The sequence below is a fragment of the Mya arenaria genome, chromosome 7 (assembly GCF_026914265.1).
Source record: "Mya arenaria isolate MELC-2E11 chromosome 7, ASM2691426v1".
Classification (NCBI taxonomy): domain Eukaryota; kingdom Metazoa; phylum Mollusca; class Bivalvia; order Myida; family Myidae; genus Mya; species Mya arenaria.
The window spans coordinates 66,493,678-66,512,248 of record NC_069128.1 but is presented as its reverse complement, the minus strand read 5'-3'; the positions used below and the strand labels follow the sequence as shown (position 1 = coordinate 66,512,248).

At 34.5% G+C, this 18,571-nt stretch overlaps 2 protein-coding genes across 4 annotated transcripts in view; both read right to left on the bottom strand.

Annotated features, from left to right (window-relative positions):
* Positions 1-980: 980 nt before the first annotated feature.
* LOC128241362 (uncharacterized) lies at positions 981-2,994 on the bottom strand. Its single transcript, XM_052958286.1, has 3 exons — positions 2,674-2,994; positions 1,970-2,012; positions 981-1,441 (listed from the first exon to the last, which is right to left on the bottom strand). The coding sequence occupies exons 1-3, from the start codon at positions 2,992-2,994 to the stop codon at positions 981-983; spliced, it is 825 nt and encodes a 274-aa protein (XP_052814246.1).
* Positions 2,995-5,391: 2,397 nt separating this feature from the next.
* Positions 5,392-18,571, bottom strand: part of LOC128239930 (NLR family CARD domain-containing protein 4-like) — a 14,707-nt gene continuing 1,527 nt past the window's right edge. For 2 of the 3 annotated variants that reach the window (XM_052956382.1, XM_052956384.1), the window contains exons 2-7: positions 16,560-17,034; positions 15,727-15,891; positions 14,587-15,250; positions 11,503-13,568; positions 8,853-9,873; positions 5,392-7,238 (exon numbers count right to left, since the gene is read on the bottom strand). In XM_052956382.1, the coding sequence (XP_052812342.1) occupies positions 9,748-9,873; positions 11,503-13,568; positions 14,587-15,250; positions 15,727-15,891; positions 16,560-16,994 (3,456 nt within the window). In that variant the 5' untranslated portion in view covers positions 16,995-17,034 and the 3' untranslated portion in view covers positions 5,392-7,238; positions 8,853-9,747. The remainder of the gene's footprint in view (positions 7,239-8,852; positions 9,874-11,502; positions 13,569-14,586; positions 15,251-15,726; positions 15,892-16,559; positions 17,035-18,571) is intronic. The other variant, XM_052956383.1, reaches the window with a different exon arrangement.

Sequence of the window (18,571 nt, the reverse complement as noted above, 5' to 3'; positions counted from 1 at the left end):
TGTCAAGTTATTTCACCTCCAAGCAATTATTCAACAGATTTCACAAAGATGCGTGGTATGTTATATATGTTTTACATAGATTTTCATTAGGCGTTTGACTATTGTGTCCATACTACAATGAAATCTACAGGGATAAGCCCAAGTATCACATATTCAAAAATGAACCATGTTTAGATGCACAGGACAGGAGCCCAGACGACAATGAACTAGATACACTAACGTATAAACACCTTATACACACATACAGTTCCAAAGTCAGACCACACACTCATCATAATAAATTAACCGATAAATGATGAGATATAGCCTTGGTACAGTCAGTAAAACACGACTTCACTGAAACAAGTGACCATGGGGGCTTAAAAAATTGAATGACCATAACACTTGTGTAAACATGTTTCAGTAATTTATAAAAATAAATAGAAATAAAAACCTTATCAGAGCCAGCATTAACCATACTAAAAACTAAATGTAAAATCAGTTGAAGTTAAATAAAAAACGAAAAATCAGTGGAAAAAAATCATTTCATTTTTTTTGTTTTAACAGTTCTTTTTTATTGTTTAAGGTACAATTTCGTTTCGATCATCCAAACATTAAATTCAGATCACTTTAGTAATTAAGCAAGTGTCACCTTTGAGTGTATATTCTTTGGGGGGTTTCTACACATTAACTCCCAGATCGGAACGGTAATAAGAACTTATACTGCACGCTATTTATTGAACGTCGTCCTTGACAACAAGGTACGAAACAGTTACGTCACTCACAACCCTCATGGTTGCACTCACGCTACAGCACTCGTGTACAATCTCAAAAACTCGGGTTGTGGGGGCCGTAACTACTACGAAATATAAGCAATAGATTATACCGCTATGAGTAATACCAAAGACATTCAAAATCCAAAACTAATGTATTACTTGCTGAATAGTGTTTATTTTAATAAACAATATGCAAATCGCATATAGGTCATTTCTTTAGCCTGGTTACTGATCTTCAAAAAGAAACCAGCCTGTTAGCAGGGTATGGTGGTTGCCATGTACTAATGCAGTTGCGTCGTAACTCGTTGTGCGTACCCAGACGTCTGATCCAGTACGCAAATTAAACACCCATGTTTTAGTTGTTGACATATATCTAAGTCCATACCCTATATAGTTGCCAGCAGAATCTCGAGCACTGTTCTCATCAAGGACATCTGCCAATTGTGCACCGTCTTGAACAATTTCTAGGTACGTCTCTGATACCATCAACTTCCCGGGGTTGAATGTCAAGCTAAAGACATACGTTCCCGAGTACGGAACATGGAATATACCAGTCAAGGGATTGTACATTCCCCCTACATTGGTGATCACATGGTCAAATACGATAGTCTGATGTTTGCCAAGGTTCTCGATTTGTTTGGTTGAGACGGAAACGGTAAAGGCAATTTGGGGGGTCTCGCCCGATCCTGAAAGAGGATGACACACATTTGAAGATATGTAAAATTAAACGTCTTCATTATGAATGGTATATTATGTAGGACAAGACCGCTTCAAACACGATCTTTCGAATTCTGACCCCGATGAAAATAAGGATAATAAACCTATCTTTGATATATGTAAAGTTAATTTATAAAATTAATACTAATTAATTAATCTTTTAGTTTTTAGATAATGAATTAATTACTATTAAATCATTAATAATATGTATATATTAAATCGTGTATCGATCAATGAAAACAGAACGTATTAGCACTACTTTATCGCTAACCTAAATAAAATTTTACTTGTTAAAACCACGTGAACGATCTCATCTTTTTAGTTACATATATGGCTGTAAGAGCGTTTCTGAACACGTTGAACGCCATACAAGAGGGGCAATCTCGAGAGATTTAGTGAGAAATATGGCTTTTAGAGCATATTTTTAAGCAGACTTCGGGCGATCGATATAGATGTAGTACCCACTTAGTGGTCAGTGAGCTAAATCATTTCCTTACGACGGTGTTTTTGTCCAACTTCCTGTTCAGTCATTGACCCGCTCTGAAAAAAATTAACAACAAACAGTAATGTTTATAGTATACATCGCACAGTACTTTTAACGGCAACTATAAAGTATCATCGGTTAATTATTTTACTCGTACACAGCTGCATCATGTAGCCCTTCTTTATTATACGCACTTAGTTTATGGCACATGAAGCTAGCCTGATGAGTCTGTACATTCATGTTATGTTATTTGGTTATGAGTTCCCTTTAAGGGTATCGTTCATGTCTTGGAGCTCAGACCTCGAACAAATCATTTTCGTTAGAAATATGAACACAACGATGGTAATAATAAGAACAGATAATCTGAAGATTAAGTAAGAGCTCTATTGTTGACTTTTGTTTAAAAGTATGACAGAAAATGTCAAAGCTAACCAACTTATTTCAACCAGTTGATGTTTAATATTTGTAAAATAACCCAATTTGAACAAATGAAAACCGTTGCTTAAATAAAATCTGTAAACGAGTCTCTTTCAACTCACTGTGAAGTTTTTTGAATATGGGACTTAATTTATCGATCAGAGTTTTAAGTATTAATTATTACAAAGTTAATTACTCTGTCTAAGGTATTAATTTTAAGATGTTTATAAGTGATACATACAGAAACGTTGCCCTTTTGTGAGTGTTTGTCTTCGTTAACCCCAAAGGAGGATTTTTCACAAGTGCATCTTCAACACCAGCCGAGGAATCTTTCATGAGTGCAGCATTATCGTCATTGTTTTCTATTGATGTCTGCTTAAACTCTCCACTGTTTCGTTCCTTCTTGAGAATAACTTGAATAAACTGTTCCATATTTTGTATTTTAATTTCCATCTCATTAACGTTCCTCTGAAAGTGTTTTATTTTTCTCAATATGTCATTGTTATCATCAGAATCACCTTGCACCAATGTTTCAATTGTTTCTAGCAGTTTATGTCTTTCCTCTAGATATTCCACTCTTTTATCTAAGGAATCAATTTTTCTGTTCATGTCAAACACCATCTTACGCATATATATATATCATTATGGTTTAAGTCCTGCGCATTTCCAATTGTCGTACATGCCACCATAAAGGCAATGAGCTTAAGGAACGCCATTTCACAATATGTGTCGCACATATGGAACAAACAAAGCACCGGCTGATTTATATAGCAAAGCTTATCTAGTCATAAAATTGGTACATTATGATAAGCATGCATTGCTTTCTTGTCGTGTTAAGCATATCTTAAAAGCAAAAACACAGGCGTAGCCTGAACCCAAACCATTGTGACGCATAACACTTTCAAGGGGAGCCTCTATTCAACTGCAGAGAATCAAATCTAGAAATTTTGGAATTAATCTATGCTTAAATTTTTGTGTAATGGTTAACTAGATACTTAAACTGTCAAAGATTTAGGGCTATTAGATTTTCTAAAAATGCCTCTGATTTGATGATAACCCCAAGGGCTTTCAATACGCAAGATGTAATTCGTTTACAAAGTAACATCTAAAAATACGTTTGTATATACCTGTATACTTTATTAAAATTGTATATGAATTTCTAAATTCCATTTAATGCGATTTCTGCCATGCAATTGTTCAGGGAATGAGAAAAAGCAAAATATTTTATTATTATATTTTATTGCATGAAAACAAGTATTGCATTGAGAATTTCAGTGCAAAATTTCACATTATATTTCAAACAAACATTTCAAAATCAATTATGCAAGGGGATGCCAACACCAGCCAACGTTTCTACAAAACGACATATTGCATACCAAGTAAAAGTGTTTGATCAGCAAAAATAATAAGAGTTTTATCTAATGAATATTGCATTGTTTAAGTGGAAGGACTAAACCTTATAGAAATAGATGTGTGAGAAAGAGAGGATGGACTCTTGATACCGATTATAAAATGAACTTAAACGCTGGGACATCTTATAAGAAAAACAGCAAAATACGCCGCAGTTACCAGAAACCCCTTTTTACTCGTAACATGACCTTGAACAAATGCAATATACAGGGATAGATATTATGGCGTGAGACCACAGTTATTTTTACTATATGTTTCATATAGACACTAACCTGGCTTTTGACTTTATACACACCCCAAATGAAAAACAAGGACATGGCATCTCTAGAACAATTCAAGACACAAAATATACTTACAAGAAAACACCATGTTCACCATTGACCCGACTGTCAAAATTGAGTTCAAATACATAACCCTTCCGCCAAGGAGTCAATCGGCTACAAACAACTAATTTTCAGACTTCCACAAGCTATGATTTTTCCAATATTTACACTGAACACTATCAATTTCTGCAATAGAGTGTCAAATTCAGTCAAGTTCTCTGCAAAAAGAACATTTTTTGCTTCTTTTTCATTCAATTTTAATAAAATATTGACACTTGAACACAAGCACTCTTTTTTCTGTATTCACATCCGGATCAGGTCAACGGGGGACAGATAACTGTGGTCGTGAGCCTTATGATATGACGCTTTTCTGGTGACCTGTATCACGTCGAGTTCGGTGTGTTAACAGGTATCTGTCGAGACCGCAGGTTGAGACGGATACATGTTTACTCACCGAACGAGACGTGATGCAGGTCATCAGAAAAGTATTTTATCGTTATATACCATTTATAATATACCTGCCTATCTAATTATTCCTTTTTATTTTTCGGTTTCAATTTGATTTAAATTGACCGCCATCTGTCAAATGTCAAAATATGGAATGGCTTGCTCGTATGAATGTGTTACGTACTTAGCAAAACAAGAAGAAAATTACTGATACTAAAACAATTATTAAGTGTCGCAGCACAAAAAACGGTACTTATTATACGAGTATACACTAATCGTCATTTCCTGTGGACGTAACGCGGCCATTTTTAAGAAAGTGAACATTCGTGGGATTTTTTGACGATATTTATATGCAGAATTGAGGGAAGTTTGTTTGTCAATTGCTATTTCTATCGTTGACGCGAATTCGCCTTCTCCTTGTTTTGGCGAGCTGCTCATGTGTATGATAATGCTACAATTTATGAACTTCGAAACGGCAAACATCTAGTTGTCTAGATACTGTTAGGATAGGTTGGAAGTGTTGTCTGCTTCGATCTTCGTTTTTATCCTCATGTTTCTTTGAAGAACCATGTTTCTGAATATGTACATGCTTCTGGAGCCTGAGTAAAGTTAGATAGTTTTATGTATTATGTATTTTATATAAAAATGTTTTTACCAGGTTTATTTGTCACGCTGTTTTTAGTAACACGAAAGTAGTTCCGAGACTACACATGGTACTCGCATGATACGGAATAAAAAAACGACAGTATGGCGATACGGATTTCTCAATACGGTGTGCTGTATTTTCACTGTTGGATATGGAAAAGGAAATTGATAGGCATATAATGAATAACAATAATAACATTCCGAATTGAATTTTATTGTCAAAAAGATATTTTTTATCAAACCCGATATACAGAAACATATTCTTTTCTATTTCTAATATACCATATTAATCACCGTACGTGCTTGATTAACAAGGTGTCATCTGGAAATGAAGAATACTATATTATGTTGGGAATTAAAAAAAAAGAAATATGTAGTTGCAGTGTGTAGTTTTAACTTAGATTCCCAATCAACAGTGTTCAATCGTTTAGAACTTAAACTTTCAGTTTATAAAATATTCTTCCAATGTCAGGACTTTTTATCTTACTATTTCTGCTTAAAAGAATCTTCTCTTATCATATATAACACCATCAACCAATATTGCAGATAAACTCAAAACTGTCAACGGTAGAAACTGTTTTCAAATTATCAATTGTAAGCACATTGTACAATCTGCCAATGGTAAATCAATTATAGAGACTGCCACCGTTAAAAAAAAATGTAAAAACATTGTTCACTCTGCTTATGATAAACATATTGTTCAGACTGCGAATGGTAGATATATGTACAAACTGCCAATATTAAATATATTGTTTAAAATGACACTTGTAAATACATTGTACAAACTGCTAATGGTAAATACATTGAACAAACTTCCAATGATAGAAACATTATACAAACTTTCAATGGTAAATACATTGTACAAAATACCAACGGTAAAAACATTGTATTAACTACCAATGGAAAATGTATTGTTCAAACTACGAATGGTAGATACATTGTTCAAACTTTCAGTGCTAAATACGTTGTACAAACTGCCAGTGGTAAATACATAATACAAACTGCAAATGGTAAATATATTTTATTAACTGTCAATGGTTACTCCATTGTACATACTGCCAATGGTAAATACATTGTATTAACTGCCAACGGTAAATACTTTGTTCAAACTACGAATGGTAGATACATTGTAAAATTGCCAATGGAAAACACATTGTACATACTGCGAATGGTTATTACATTATACAAACTGCCAATAGTATATCATTGTACAAACACTGTTATCCTAAACACATACAATTGTCTATTGGCTGGTTGTTTTGTGCACGTTAAAGCTCAATAAATACAGTGTCACTATAAGCACGTGAAAATGAAATGAATTACTAAAGCTACATTCTAAACAACAGATATACATTTAACAGCATATTGGTTAATACAGAATAGTTAATACACATATTTCTTAAAATCGATAACATAGATAAAACACATCCAAATCAAAACAACAGCGGCGAATGATGCCTTTTTACCATCAGAGGTACACAGTTTGTTTACAAAATACTGAATGTCATATAAATGGCATTCCCAAAGAACGCAATGGCCAAATGGAAAATTGATGTGTTTACAGTATGTGAGTTTGGTAATTTAATTAATAACACACAGCCAATCCTATCAACAAGAAACTACGTACTTATCTTCAAGACGTGCATTCTATCAGGAAGAACAATAGGTCATTGTCTTCCTCATGTTCATCCTATCAACAATAGATATGTCATGTCTTCTACATGTTTATCTTATCAACAAGCAATTATGACAATGACATCCATACATTTCTTTTTAAAAAGGGAGACATATGATTTAAAGTATCAAGTAAAGAAAGTTTGTCCAAAAATAAATTCATGCTAAAATGGTTTAACATCTACAAAATCTACGTTTTGTCTCTCCGTTATATACACGAACTGTTTGTGTCGTTCTTAAAACAAATTATACGAATGTCTACTCCATGGATACAGCACGTTACCGTCACCAAGACGTCCATTCTACACGTTCAATTGTTGTTCATGACTTTGAGCTTCTCTTCAGACGATTCATTCACGTGCAGACCTGAATGGACAGAAACGAGTTAAGCCGACATAGAGTTTGATAAGTTCACAAAAAAGCTACTTAATGTTTTAAATAAGGTAAACAGTTATATAGGTATGAGCAGTATTCCCAAATATTGTCTACATAGATTAGCCTTCGGCTACTAGATAAAGTCACTCCCATCACATACTGTTGTATTGAATGGGAAACAATAAAGGTTCGACACCATTCCAAGGTAGGGTCGGGTTACGAAATCCAATTTTATATGAGTTTTAGGTTTGGAAGGTCCGTCACCATTTTAAGCCAGTGTCGAGTCACAAAATCCAAGTTAAATGTCGTACGGTAGTGTAGGGTCGTAATACATTCTTGACAAAGACAATGAAAGAAACTTATATATTTCGCAACATGAAATATGACTTTAAACAGTTAGGGTCGTTATATACTCGTGACAAAGAAACTCGAACTCCTTATAGATATCATTACATTAGTAAATTTAAGCGTGACGGTCGTAATAAATTCAAGAATTCTTTCTGTTTATTATTTTCGAAAAAATAAACACGATTATAAGACCTAAGGTCATAATATATTCGTAACAACGACACTCAAATATTTCACAGCATAAATGCAATTTTATGGGTAAGGATCGAAACGTTATGTAGCAAACTTACGATACTTAAACTGCTAATATATTTCACAGCATTGTGAGTTTTCAAAGTGCTAGTGTCGTCATGAAAGACAACTGTACTTAAGGTGCAAATATATTTCGAAAAATTAAATATGTCTTTTAAGAGTTAGGGTCTTAAAATATTCATGAAAAAGACACTCAAACTGCTAAAAGAGTTCACAAATTTCAACGATGTTTTAAGAGTTAGGGTAATAATATAAACGTGAATCACAAACTCAATCTGCTTTTGAATTATACAACACCAAATAGATTTAAATGAAAAGGGTCGTTATTTATTCGTGTCTATGGAACTCAAACTCTTAATGACTTTCAAAATATTAGATACGATTTTAAGGGTATGCCGCTTTATTGTGTCGTGAAAAAGATGTTAATAGATTCACAACATTATATTCTATTTAATGTGTATTTGGTCGTAGTATATTCGTAAATCAGAAACTCAAACTGCATAGATTGTAGAATATGAATTATGGTAAGGGTCGTTATTTATTTGTTACAAGAGAACTCAAGCTACAAAGATATTTCACATCAATAGATAATATTTCAAGAGTAAGGGTCATAATATATTCGTGAAGAAGATACCTTAATGTATAATAGAGTTTGGAACATTTAATAAAAAAAATAAAAGCACAATGTATTTCATAAATTGTTAGTCAGAATTGTTCGGATAGAGAATAGGAGCAATTAGATATGGACAGTGTATTTGACTTTATAAAACAATTAATATAAATATGCCGCAATTGGCATTACTTTAAAATTTACGAATAAATTATTATCTCATGTACAGGACGCCATATAATATAATTATGTCAACTATATATAAGTATTTAAATACTCGATGATAACAAAATGACATAATGGTTCCACCGTTTCATGTTTTTCTGTGTTTTAATATAAACTGCTAGTGGATATTAAAACATTATTTCAAATCAATAGAACGATCTCGAACTTACTGTTGTGCGTTAGCTTTAAAACGAATGGTCCATACTTGGTTCTCATCATCTTCGTCGATAAAGCAGTAATGTGATTTCCCCTCCATGAACTTTTCGACCTGAAGGGCAGGAAGTTCCTCCATTTTTTCTTTCAACGGGATGCCTTCGTGAGAAGATGGTACCTCACAATCATCAAACTCACACTCAACTAAATGTCCGGATTCTACGGCTTCACTAGCCAGACGCAAAATCACGTCCTGCGGAATTATTACGTTCGTGAATATGAGCTTAGCTGTATGTGCAGGGGAATTGGTATCTACTCTACGGTTGTTCTCTCGCTGCTCTTGATTTCGCAGTATTTCACAGTCTGACACAATACACATGTACGCAAAATGAATTATACTGGTCATAACATCCCAAAACAGTTTTTCCGATATTTCCATTCTAGAGATTTCAATGTGTTTAGAACAGTCCAGTGACGCGACTGGTGCAGTGACCATCTGATTCATCAGCGGATTGTACTCCTCTGATATTTCGGAACAACCATCCAATTTTAGTTTTACTGAATGGTTTAGTTCATCCATCCTACCGACGATTTGACAAATTTGTTTTGTTGACATCTCTATTTCAGTCAGTACCAACTTCGTAGTATAATCAGCTGAGAGAGGCATGGGGAACAACATAGGAAATGTTGGTTGTTCAACAGCAAGGTTTGACTTCAGCTCTAAATGTTTCAATTGGCATTCAACAGATTGACCAAGTATAGTAATCCAGTCAACAAGACGAAAAAACATCCCTACTGTGATGGTCATATCCGAAAGTTCAATGCTTGTTGTACAATAAGCTGGGTCTACCTGATGATCGAATTCATTTTGAAGTTGCCATACATCCTCGTCTTGCTCTATGGAACAATGTATCAACTCACATGTCGTACTTCCCGCTTTCGTGAAAGTTTTAGTAGCCGTCTGAACTGCTCCTCTGACATGCGAATATTGTTCAATTGTACGTGCTTCAGGTGGGAGGAAAGTCCTCCCCTTTCATTCTGCGTGATAATGTTTTGGTATTATTATGACATGTATCAGAAGTAGTAGTGTTAGTTGAAGTGTAGTGGTAGTAGCTGTAGTGGTAGTAGTAGAAGATGTTGGTGTAGTAGTAGAAGTAGTAGGAGGAGTAGTAGTAGTAGAAGAAGTAGTGTAAGTATTAGTAGTAGTAGTAGTAGGCGTAGTAGTGTAATAGTAGTAGTAGTAGTAGTAGTAGTAGTAGTAGTAGTAGTAGTAGTAGTAGTAGTAGTAGTTGAAGTTGTAGTAGTAGTAGTAGTAGTAGTAGTAGTAGTAGTAGTAGTAGTAGTAGTAGTAGTAGTAGTAGTAGTAGTTGTAGAAGGAGCAGCAACAGCAGTAGTAGTAGTAATAGTAGTAGTAGTAGTAGTAGTAGTAGTAGTAGTAGTAGTAGTAGTAGTAGTAGTAGTAGTAGTAGTAGTAGTAGTAGTAGTAGCAGCAGCAGCAGCAGCAGCAGCAGCAGTAGTAGTAGTAGTAGAAGTAGTAGTAGTAGTAGTAGTAGTAGTAGTAGTAGTAGTAGTAGTAGTAGTAGTAGTAGTAGTAGTAGTAGTATATTATTAGTTGATGTTGTTGTTGCAGTAGTAGTAGTAGTAGTAGTAGTAGTAGTAGTAGTAGTAGAAGTAGTAGTAGTAGTAGTAGTAGTAGTAGTAGTAGTAGTAGTAGTAGTAGTAGTAGTAGTAGTAGAAGTAGTAGTAGTAGTAGTAGTAGTAGTAGAAGTAGTAGTAGTAGTAGTAGTAGTAGTAGCAGCAGCAGCAGCAGCAGCAGCAGCAGTAGTAGTAGTAGTAGTAGTAGTAGTAGTAGTAGTAGTAGTAGTAGTAGTAGTAGTAGTAGTAGTAGTAGTAGTAGTAGTAGTAGTAGTATATTATTAGTTGATGTTGTTGTTGCAGTAGTAGTAGTAGTAGTAGTAGTAGTAGTAGTAGAAGTAGTAGTAGTAGTAGTAGTAGTAGTAGTAGTAGTAGTAGTAGTAGTAGTAGTAGTAGAAGTAGTAGTAGTAGTAGTAGTAGTAGTAGTAGTAGAAGTAGTAGTAGTAGTAGTAGTAGTAGGAGTAGTAGTAGTAGTAGTAGTAGTAGTAGTAGTAGTAGTAGTAGTAGTAGTAGTAGTAGTAGTAGTAGTAGTAGTAGTAGAAGTGGTAGTGGTAGTGGTAGTGGTAGTAGTAGTAGTAGTAGTAGTAGTAGACACCATAAATTAAAAATCACATATTGCACAATAATCGATAATATGAGTGAACAACAATCGTAAGTACTCGACAACCCTAAGTTTCGGGGAAGTGTTTGGATTATCGCACAACAGATTCACACGGAATAACGATTTTACCACAGTAATATACAACAGGGTACTTAGCATCGTTCGTTTTTAAATTACTGAAAAATATCAAGTTTAAATAAATTGTATCATTTACCTGTACAAAAATACAAATATTGTATACCTTAGAAATACTTGATACAAAGTTAATTACAGTTTCAAGAAACCCTGATATTGTGCATCTAATCTGTTTTGTAAACCAATGGAAGCGTTTTATTAGATGTGAATTAAAACACGGTGTATAACAGCATTTGATTGGTTTAAACAATATGTGAAATTCAGTTGCGCACAACTATGCCGAAACATACAGTTACCTGGTATGTCCCATTTGCTGATAACGTTGACACCAACTGCGGTGCTTGTTGTAGGTCAATGAATCCAACACGTAGTGAGTGTAGGCTCAGGTTTTGTAGATTCACCACGTCTGAGTATGACAATGGTTCTAATTGAAGTTCGGTAAGGTGTTCGAGTTTTCCAAGGCGTCGTAAATCAAGAGTTTCCGTCCGTTCTGAACCTTCATGTAGCCAGCTCAAATCCATCATGTTTGACAATTTAAGCTTTTTCATTTCTTTCAAAGTATCAAAATCAGAGTTGTAAAATGTAGATGTGAGTTTCGGAGCTTGCTGGCGACTTTCGAATTTAATACTGCATTCTACTAAACTACTCAAATTCAAACCAGTGACATCTTTGAAGCTTATATTGTGTACATGTAAGTACTTCAGACCCTTGCAATGCTCTAAATCAAGAATTTCGTTGTCGATATTGTTCGCTAATTTCAATGCATGTGAGTTGTTGGAATGTATATACAAAGATACCATGCCTGCTTGGTTAGCCACTATATATTGTTCTAAAGCTGTTCTTTTCTTCAAAACGAGTTGATCTATTTTGAATTCGCCCCCTTTCATCTTAAATATCCCGTCAATAGCGATATCATGAATATTGAAGTGCTGCAGGCACAATTTAAATCCTGAGTTATCACTCCTGTCCACCTCAATTTGACCTTCTAAGATCATATTTTGGAACCAGTGCGAGTCCATATAAGAACAACCTTCTCTATCGCAAAAATCAGTGAACAGCTCATTCAAAACTTTCGATAGTTCTTTGGCGGCATTTGTATTCAAACCACAAAGAAAATTTAAGATATTGAACAAGCTAATTCCGCTGTCTGATCTGTTGTTTTTGTAAATGCGTTTGATACGCCGCAAACCCTTTGCAACGTTTTCTGATATAAACAGAGCCGCTAGATACTCTTGAAAGGATTTGTGCAAGAAGTGGTATTGCGGAGAATCACCAGGAACATTGGTGCAGGATATGATTCCAGATTTAAGGAACGCAGCTTTTTGACTTGCGAATGTCGTATTTTCTTCCTCATCTATTTCAAACACAATTGCACTATGTTCATCTTCAGCAAACAACTTTCCAAAGGCTAGTTGGCTAAGGGCGTTTATCACATTGTTGTTTTTTGATGAATTTCTCGCACATGATTTCGGCAAGCGTTCCACCAACAACGTTCTGTAAACATCAGAAATTTTCATATCTGCAAAAAGCTTTTTTTTGTACCAAAGCCAAACGAGGTGAGATAACAGGATTGGACATTCACTGAAATGCCAAAGATTTTTATCTTCTATGTCCGTGATGCATATTTTGTATTCCAGTGGTGTTCGTGTGCTGTTAAGTAGATTCAATGCAGATAATATTTTCTTAACGAGTTTTTTACGGTTCGCAACTCCTTTCAACATCACATGATTGTCAATTTGAGAGCAGCCAATTTTAAACTCAGCCAGTTTGTACGGCCTTGTGGTGATGAGTATGCTACAGTTTTCCCAACTGGTATGAACATGCGGAATTCTTTCATCGAAAATGCATCCGTCTGGGTGCTGCCATTCGTCCAGACCATCAAGCAGTAGCAGACAGGTGTTAGTTTTCAAAATTTCAACTAAAAATTCTTCTGCTCTTGATTTTTCAAATCCGATCCTTTCCATGATGTTATTCACTATCATTTTCTTTATGTAGCATTCATTCTTTGCCTCGCGGAGAGTAATGTAAAATACAAATGCAAACTGACTTAATAAGTCGTGTCTTTCAGTTTCTGTTCGTCTTTCATGTTTTGTTTCACACCAATCATTAACGATCTTCTTACATAATGCAGACTTTCCCGAGCCCGGCTCGCCTTCAACAATTATTGTTTTAGCTAGTGTGCCCTCTCTGCTTCGAAATATGTTTTCCAATTCAGATATTTCGTCTTCTTCGTCTTTGCCGTTTTTCTTTAAAGTAAGTTTAGGCGCTTCATATACCTTTTCCAGTGCCTCATCGATGTCAAGCCGAATACGCACTGTGCTTGCAGATTTTTTGTAAAGTTTTAACAGCTCCTTTCTCAAATCTGAAAATCAAATAACTAACGATAAGGCAGTGTTCTTATCTAAATCATATTATATAAAGGAGTAACTGCCACAAATGAAATCTTGTTGGAAACTGTAAATGCAGTGAAAATTGTTATTTGTGACTAATATTTTATTATATAAGCGTATTGTTTGAAGTAACCATTCTGTGTTAAATAATTTGCACCAATGGTGCAACATGTTTTTAAATACTAAAATTAAGCATAGGAAGTCGCACAAATGAAAAGTTAGCATTTCAAATAAACTTATAACCTGTTTTGTTAATTTCTGGCACATTGACGGTAAAAACGTTCATAAAAATCTTGAAGAACACAAGATTGAAACGTCTTAAAAATTATACAAATTTCCATTCGTCCAAATGCCTTATAAAGTAACTACGCCATAACTGGATACAATAAAGCATATTTGAAGTAAAGGATTGCAAATAAAGAGTAACCAGTGTGCGTTAAAAGCGGGAAATGGAGATGTATACAGTGAGTTGTCGAAAAGGGCGAGCTTTTTTTAATAATCTGCGGAGATGTAAATTTTCAACGTATAAATAAAAACTTAAACAATTAAAATATTTCCTTTGTGAAAAGGCTATAGACCAGAAACATAAATGTTATCGAACAAATCTACAAAATATGAAGTGATGCAATCAAATCTGGAGACGGTGATTGCGGACCATAAACTCCACATATGAAGGAATGTGGGAAATGCGACATGTTCAAGTAAAGTCTTAAACTTCAGTGGCATCAATGAACGATCTTAAAGCAGTATTCAAGAAATTGTGGATGAATAATGGGATATGTGTGGTATGGCCTTGAAACGTTACATGTTGTTGGCAGAAAGAGAAAGCTGAAAATATTATTGAAAGTTTGGCAGATTGCAACATTAAATTCAAAGCTTAACACTATCAATTAATACAAATATGCCATTATGCTTTCTTTAATGATGGTGACGATGACTCTAATACACAACATACACATGAAAACTATGAAATATACATCTATAAATTACCTGCTTTGGTAATCTTGCAACTTTTCCCATCGAGTTCCTTTATCTTACGCTTAATTTTTCGTTCCCCCATTTCAATCGTGTCCTCGATTTTTCTTTTTCCTGTCTGTGTCGTTCTCTTGATCACTTGCTGTGCTTTTTCAGTTTTTTCCAGGATCATTTGTTCTCCTTTTTCAGTCTTTTCATCAATCTTCCGTTCCCCTTTTTTAGTATTTTCACCGATCTTCCGTTCTCCTATTTTAGTCTTGTTCTCGAGCTTCTGATATCCTGTTTCAGTTTTTTCACTGATCGTTCGTTCTCCCGTTTCAATTTTGTCCGCGAGTTTCCGTTCACCTATTTCAGTCCTTTCGTAGATCGTTCGTTCACCTATCTCAGTCCGTGCTTCGATTTGTTTTATCCCATCTCCAATGGAATTGACTATTGTTTTCTGAGAAATTTCCATTAATTTCTTGATATCACCCAAGACGGTTTCACCCTTTGCTGTTAATTTAGACAGAATGTTGTCGCCGAGAAACTGAAAGTCAGCCCTTTTCTGGTCTGCTTCTTTTCTCCATATTTCTTTTTCATCCTTGCATAAGTCATGGATATCTTGAAGACATTTGGTTGCAATATCTTCAATAATAAATTTCCAATGTTCTCCAAGAAGTTCAGGGAAGGTAGTTTTTAACTAAAATAATTATTATACAATGATAACTAAAGAAACATATATAATGTAATAGTGTATCGTATGTGAGCGATTCTGCAAGATACATAGATCAACAATAAAACAGGATCACGCGTTGTATTGGCTGTAGTCGTGTATGCTTAGAACAACATGGTTGGAAATTGAACCTCAGACGGATTAAAGTTATGATTGTTATGTATAAAATATATATTAATTCTTATATGCGTTATCTTGTTTCCTTACACACATAATTTGTAGATTAGGCACCTTTTCCTAAAGCACATTTAATTTAAAAATCTAATCTACATAATTGTTTAACCTTTCTTTTTTCTAATTTATTACGATTTTAACAATACATCTGGTTATCCTTGTATTAAGTGCTGTCCAAATTGGACTGCAGAACGTTTTATTGGATACGGTCAAGATTATAGATACTTTAGTGGGTGCACATTTCGTTCTGCACAATGGAAAAGTCTTACCTTAGCAAGTTGCCTCAATGCTTTTTGGACGTCATTTCCTCCGTTGAATTTTGGATCATTCAGTAGCTTAGACAGGTTGTCTATACAATCTGTGGTTGCTTTGTCTGTCAATGCGATGGAACACATGTCCGGCATGTGGCGAATTTTGTTTGTAGAAATCCGAGCCTGAAATTAAAACTCTGGAACTAAAATTGTGAGTTCGAGGCTCCGTTTTATGAAAGGTTTGTCGGAATGCTGATTCCGATGATGATTTGGCAGGTGTAATGTTGAGTACTCTTAAACTGGTTTAACTCCAATTGAACTCCCGTTTGACTGACCATTGCAAGGACGTAGCCCAACCGTGTTTTGATGACGGTATTAAAAGGCATGTTTGTTGTATTGTGACACTTTGTGTCTTGACGAAGCATATCAGTAATACAATTACAACAAGAGCAAAGAAAATGCGATGGGTAAATGGTCAAAGTCAAACATAACTACACCAGAGGCACAGCGCGTACAAAACATCACATACATACCTCATACAAACAACACAGACACGCAACACGTGCGTCGAAATATAATATTAAGTAAAAGCTCGGGTTTTCGCCTTACAACGGTCTTAAGACCTGAGTATTTTTTACCAGGGGCGTTGTTACTTTTATGACGATGGACTTGCCCAAGTAGACTATATCATCTTAATATTTGTAGAATGTTGAAAGAAGCACCACAAGACGCAAAATGTTCAAACATCTCAATTGCATGCATTCGTTTCATTACTGCAACACAACCTACATGGAAAAACTAAGCAGCCAAATACAAATCATGGAGTTTATAAACAGTCAATATTTTCATACCTGATCTGATAATGCCTCTGTTGTGGCTGAAAAACGTCCACAGTTAAATATGAAGGCTGCAATTCCATTAAAGTCCACTTGTTCAAAACTGGTCTTGTCGTCATATCCCGAGGGCTGCATAAACAATTTGGCAATTGCAAACTCGTCGTTGTGCCAAGTGTCTGTCGGGGCGTTCCTCCAAGACGGCTGCTGCTTGTGTTGTAATAGAATTTCATCTCGAAAGATTTCATGAAATCGACAACCGATTTGTGACTTGTTTGTTACTTTTCCATGGTTTAGTGAGCAAGGGCTCTGATTTGCTGCTAGGCGGAGGAGGTATGTATGTAATTGTTGTGCTTCAATCTTTACAGAAGGCAATATAGCTGTCCACGTGGTGAACACGGCCAGCCACTGTTTCAGCCAGTTTTTTGCCTCGTGACTGTCGAACACGCCCATATTTCTGCAACTTTTTCATTCACTTCATTCCAATCTTAATCTAAAGAAAATGAAATTACCAATGGTGAATTCTTATACTTGAACGTTTAACCACATGACTAACAATGTTATTTTACTAGAGCTAGAGTGTCTGCTCATTTATTAAGAATCTACACCGGTAGATATGCAAATGAGTACATTTCTAGAAATAAACTATTTTCCTTTTGTCATTGCATATACATATAGAAAATAAATTTTATCTTCAATCCTCAAACCTCAAACGACATATTAACGTTCTATTGTATACTAAAATATTAATTTAAATTTGCCTGTAGTTCTTGGTTATTGGTCATTAACAATTAAATAATTGTTTTTCTTGACCAAAATGCGATCATTAACTTTCAAATTCGTTTCCTTTCATGCCATTAATACGTCAAAAGAATGGTTTAAACTATGATTATGATGCACATAAGAGATAAAATGTAATCTTCCATGTTGTTTAATTTTCTTGTTTAACCATATTTTAATATATATTTTTTTCTTGATGGCATGGCGGGTGAATGTTATTTCAGTGGATACTCGACAATGATGAATGCTATGGAGTTCTCATGAATCCAAACTTTTATGACTTTCATTTAGGCAGGGTAATGACAAATGTACGTGCACTACTATTCGTAGTTTGTATTACACCTTTCAACGTAGGATAAGATGAAGCGCATGATAATAAATCCGCAATAAACTTCATTGCCTTTTCAACAAAAGGGTAAAAAACTATATGTTGCTTTTGTGGATTTTATGAACGCGTTTGATTTTATAGATATTATATATATATATACACACAACATTACAGGAAGGTTATTAAACGCTATTCAAGCAATTTATACTGATGTTAAAACGTGATATGTAAAGTTGTGTTATAATATGTTGAAATTGTATGATAGCTCAGGTTGTGAAAACTGGGTAAGTATTTTACGCATAATTTTGTATAAAAACGGATTTGGTTATATTTTGGAGGACCAGTTTGTAGAAAATTAATGTGTTTTTCTTGCTGAGTATGCTACTAAATTAAGGGATCAGCATCTTCAAACATGGAATCATAACTGTGCAGAAAATTTGAAACTAAATAAGTTTTGCATGTAAAATCGTGTTTAAGTGTAAATAAATATGAGAACTGTTTAACTGTGAATAAAACATACTTATTTTAATTTGAAAGAAATGTGCATAAAACACAGTATTTCTACCATTTGAGATCATAGTGCATCACAGTAAATATTCTAGCATTCACCAATCACAGTTTTCAGCTATTAAATACACGGTTACAGTATTGTTATCAGGAATTGATATTTTCCATAAATGCATTATTTAGTAAGTAGTTAAAGGTTTATCAGTCAAAATATATGTTTTTATTCATATGTATGCATTGATATTGAATAAAAGTGTCACTTTGAAATTAATACTAGCCAACTGTTTAAACCGGATTGTAAGCAATGAATTGATAATAAAATGACACAAACGATATAGACTTTAGTGTTTTTTTCATTCAGTCTGATTTGGAGATTAATGCACTTATGACTTATCTTTAATGAAGATCAAAGACT

Excerpts from the sequence above, each read along its gene's own strand:
- LOC128241362 (XM_052958286.1), bottom strand. The coding sequence starts at position 2,994 with ATGGTGTTTGACATGAACAGAAAAATTGATTCCTTAGATAAAAGAGTG. Across the intron at positions 2,013-2,673 it reads CTGGTGTTGAAGATGCACTT|AGCGGGTCAATGACTGAACA; the intron begins GTGAAAAATCCT and ends AATTTTTTTCAG. Across the intron at positions 1,442-1,969 it reads AGTTGGACAAAAACACCGTC|GATCGGGCGAGACCCCCCAA; the intron begins GTAAGGAAATGA and ends ATCCTCTTTCAG.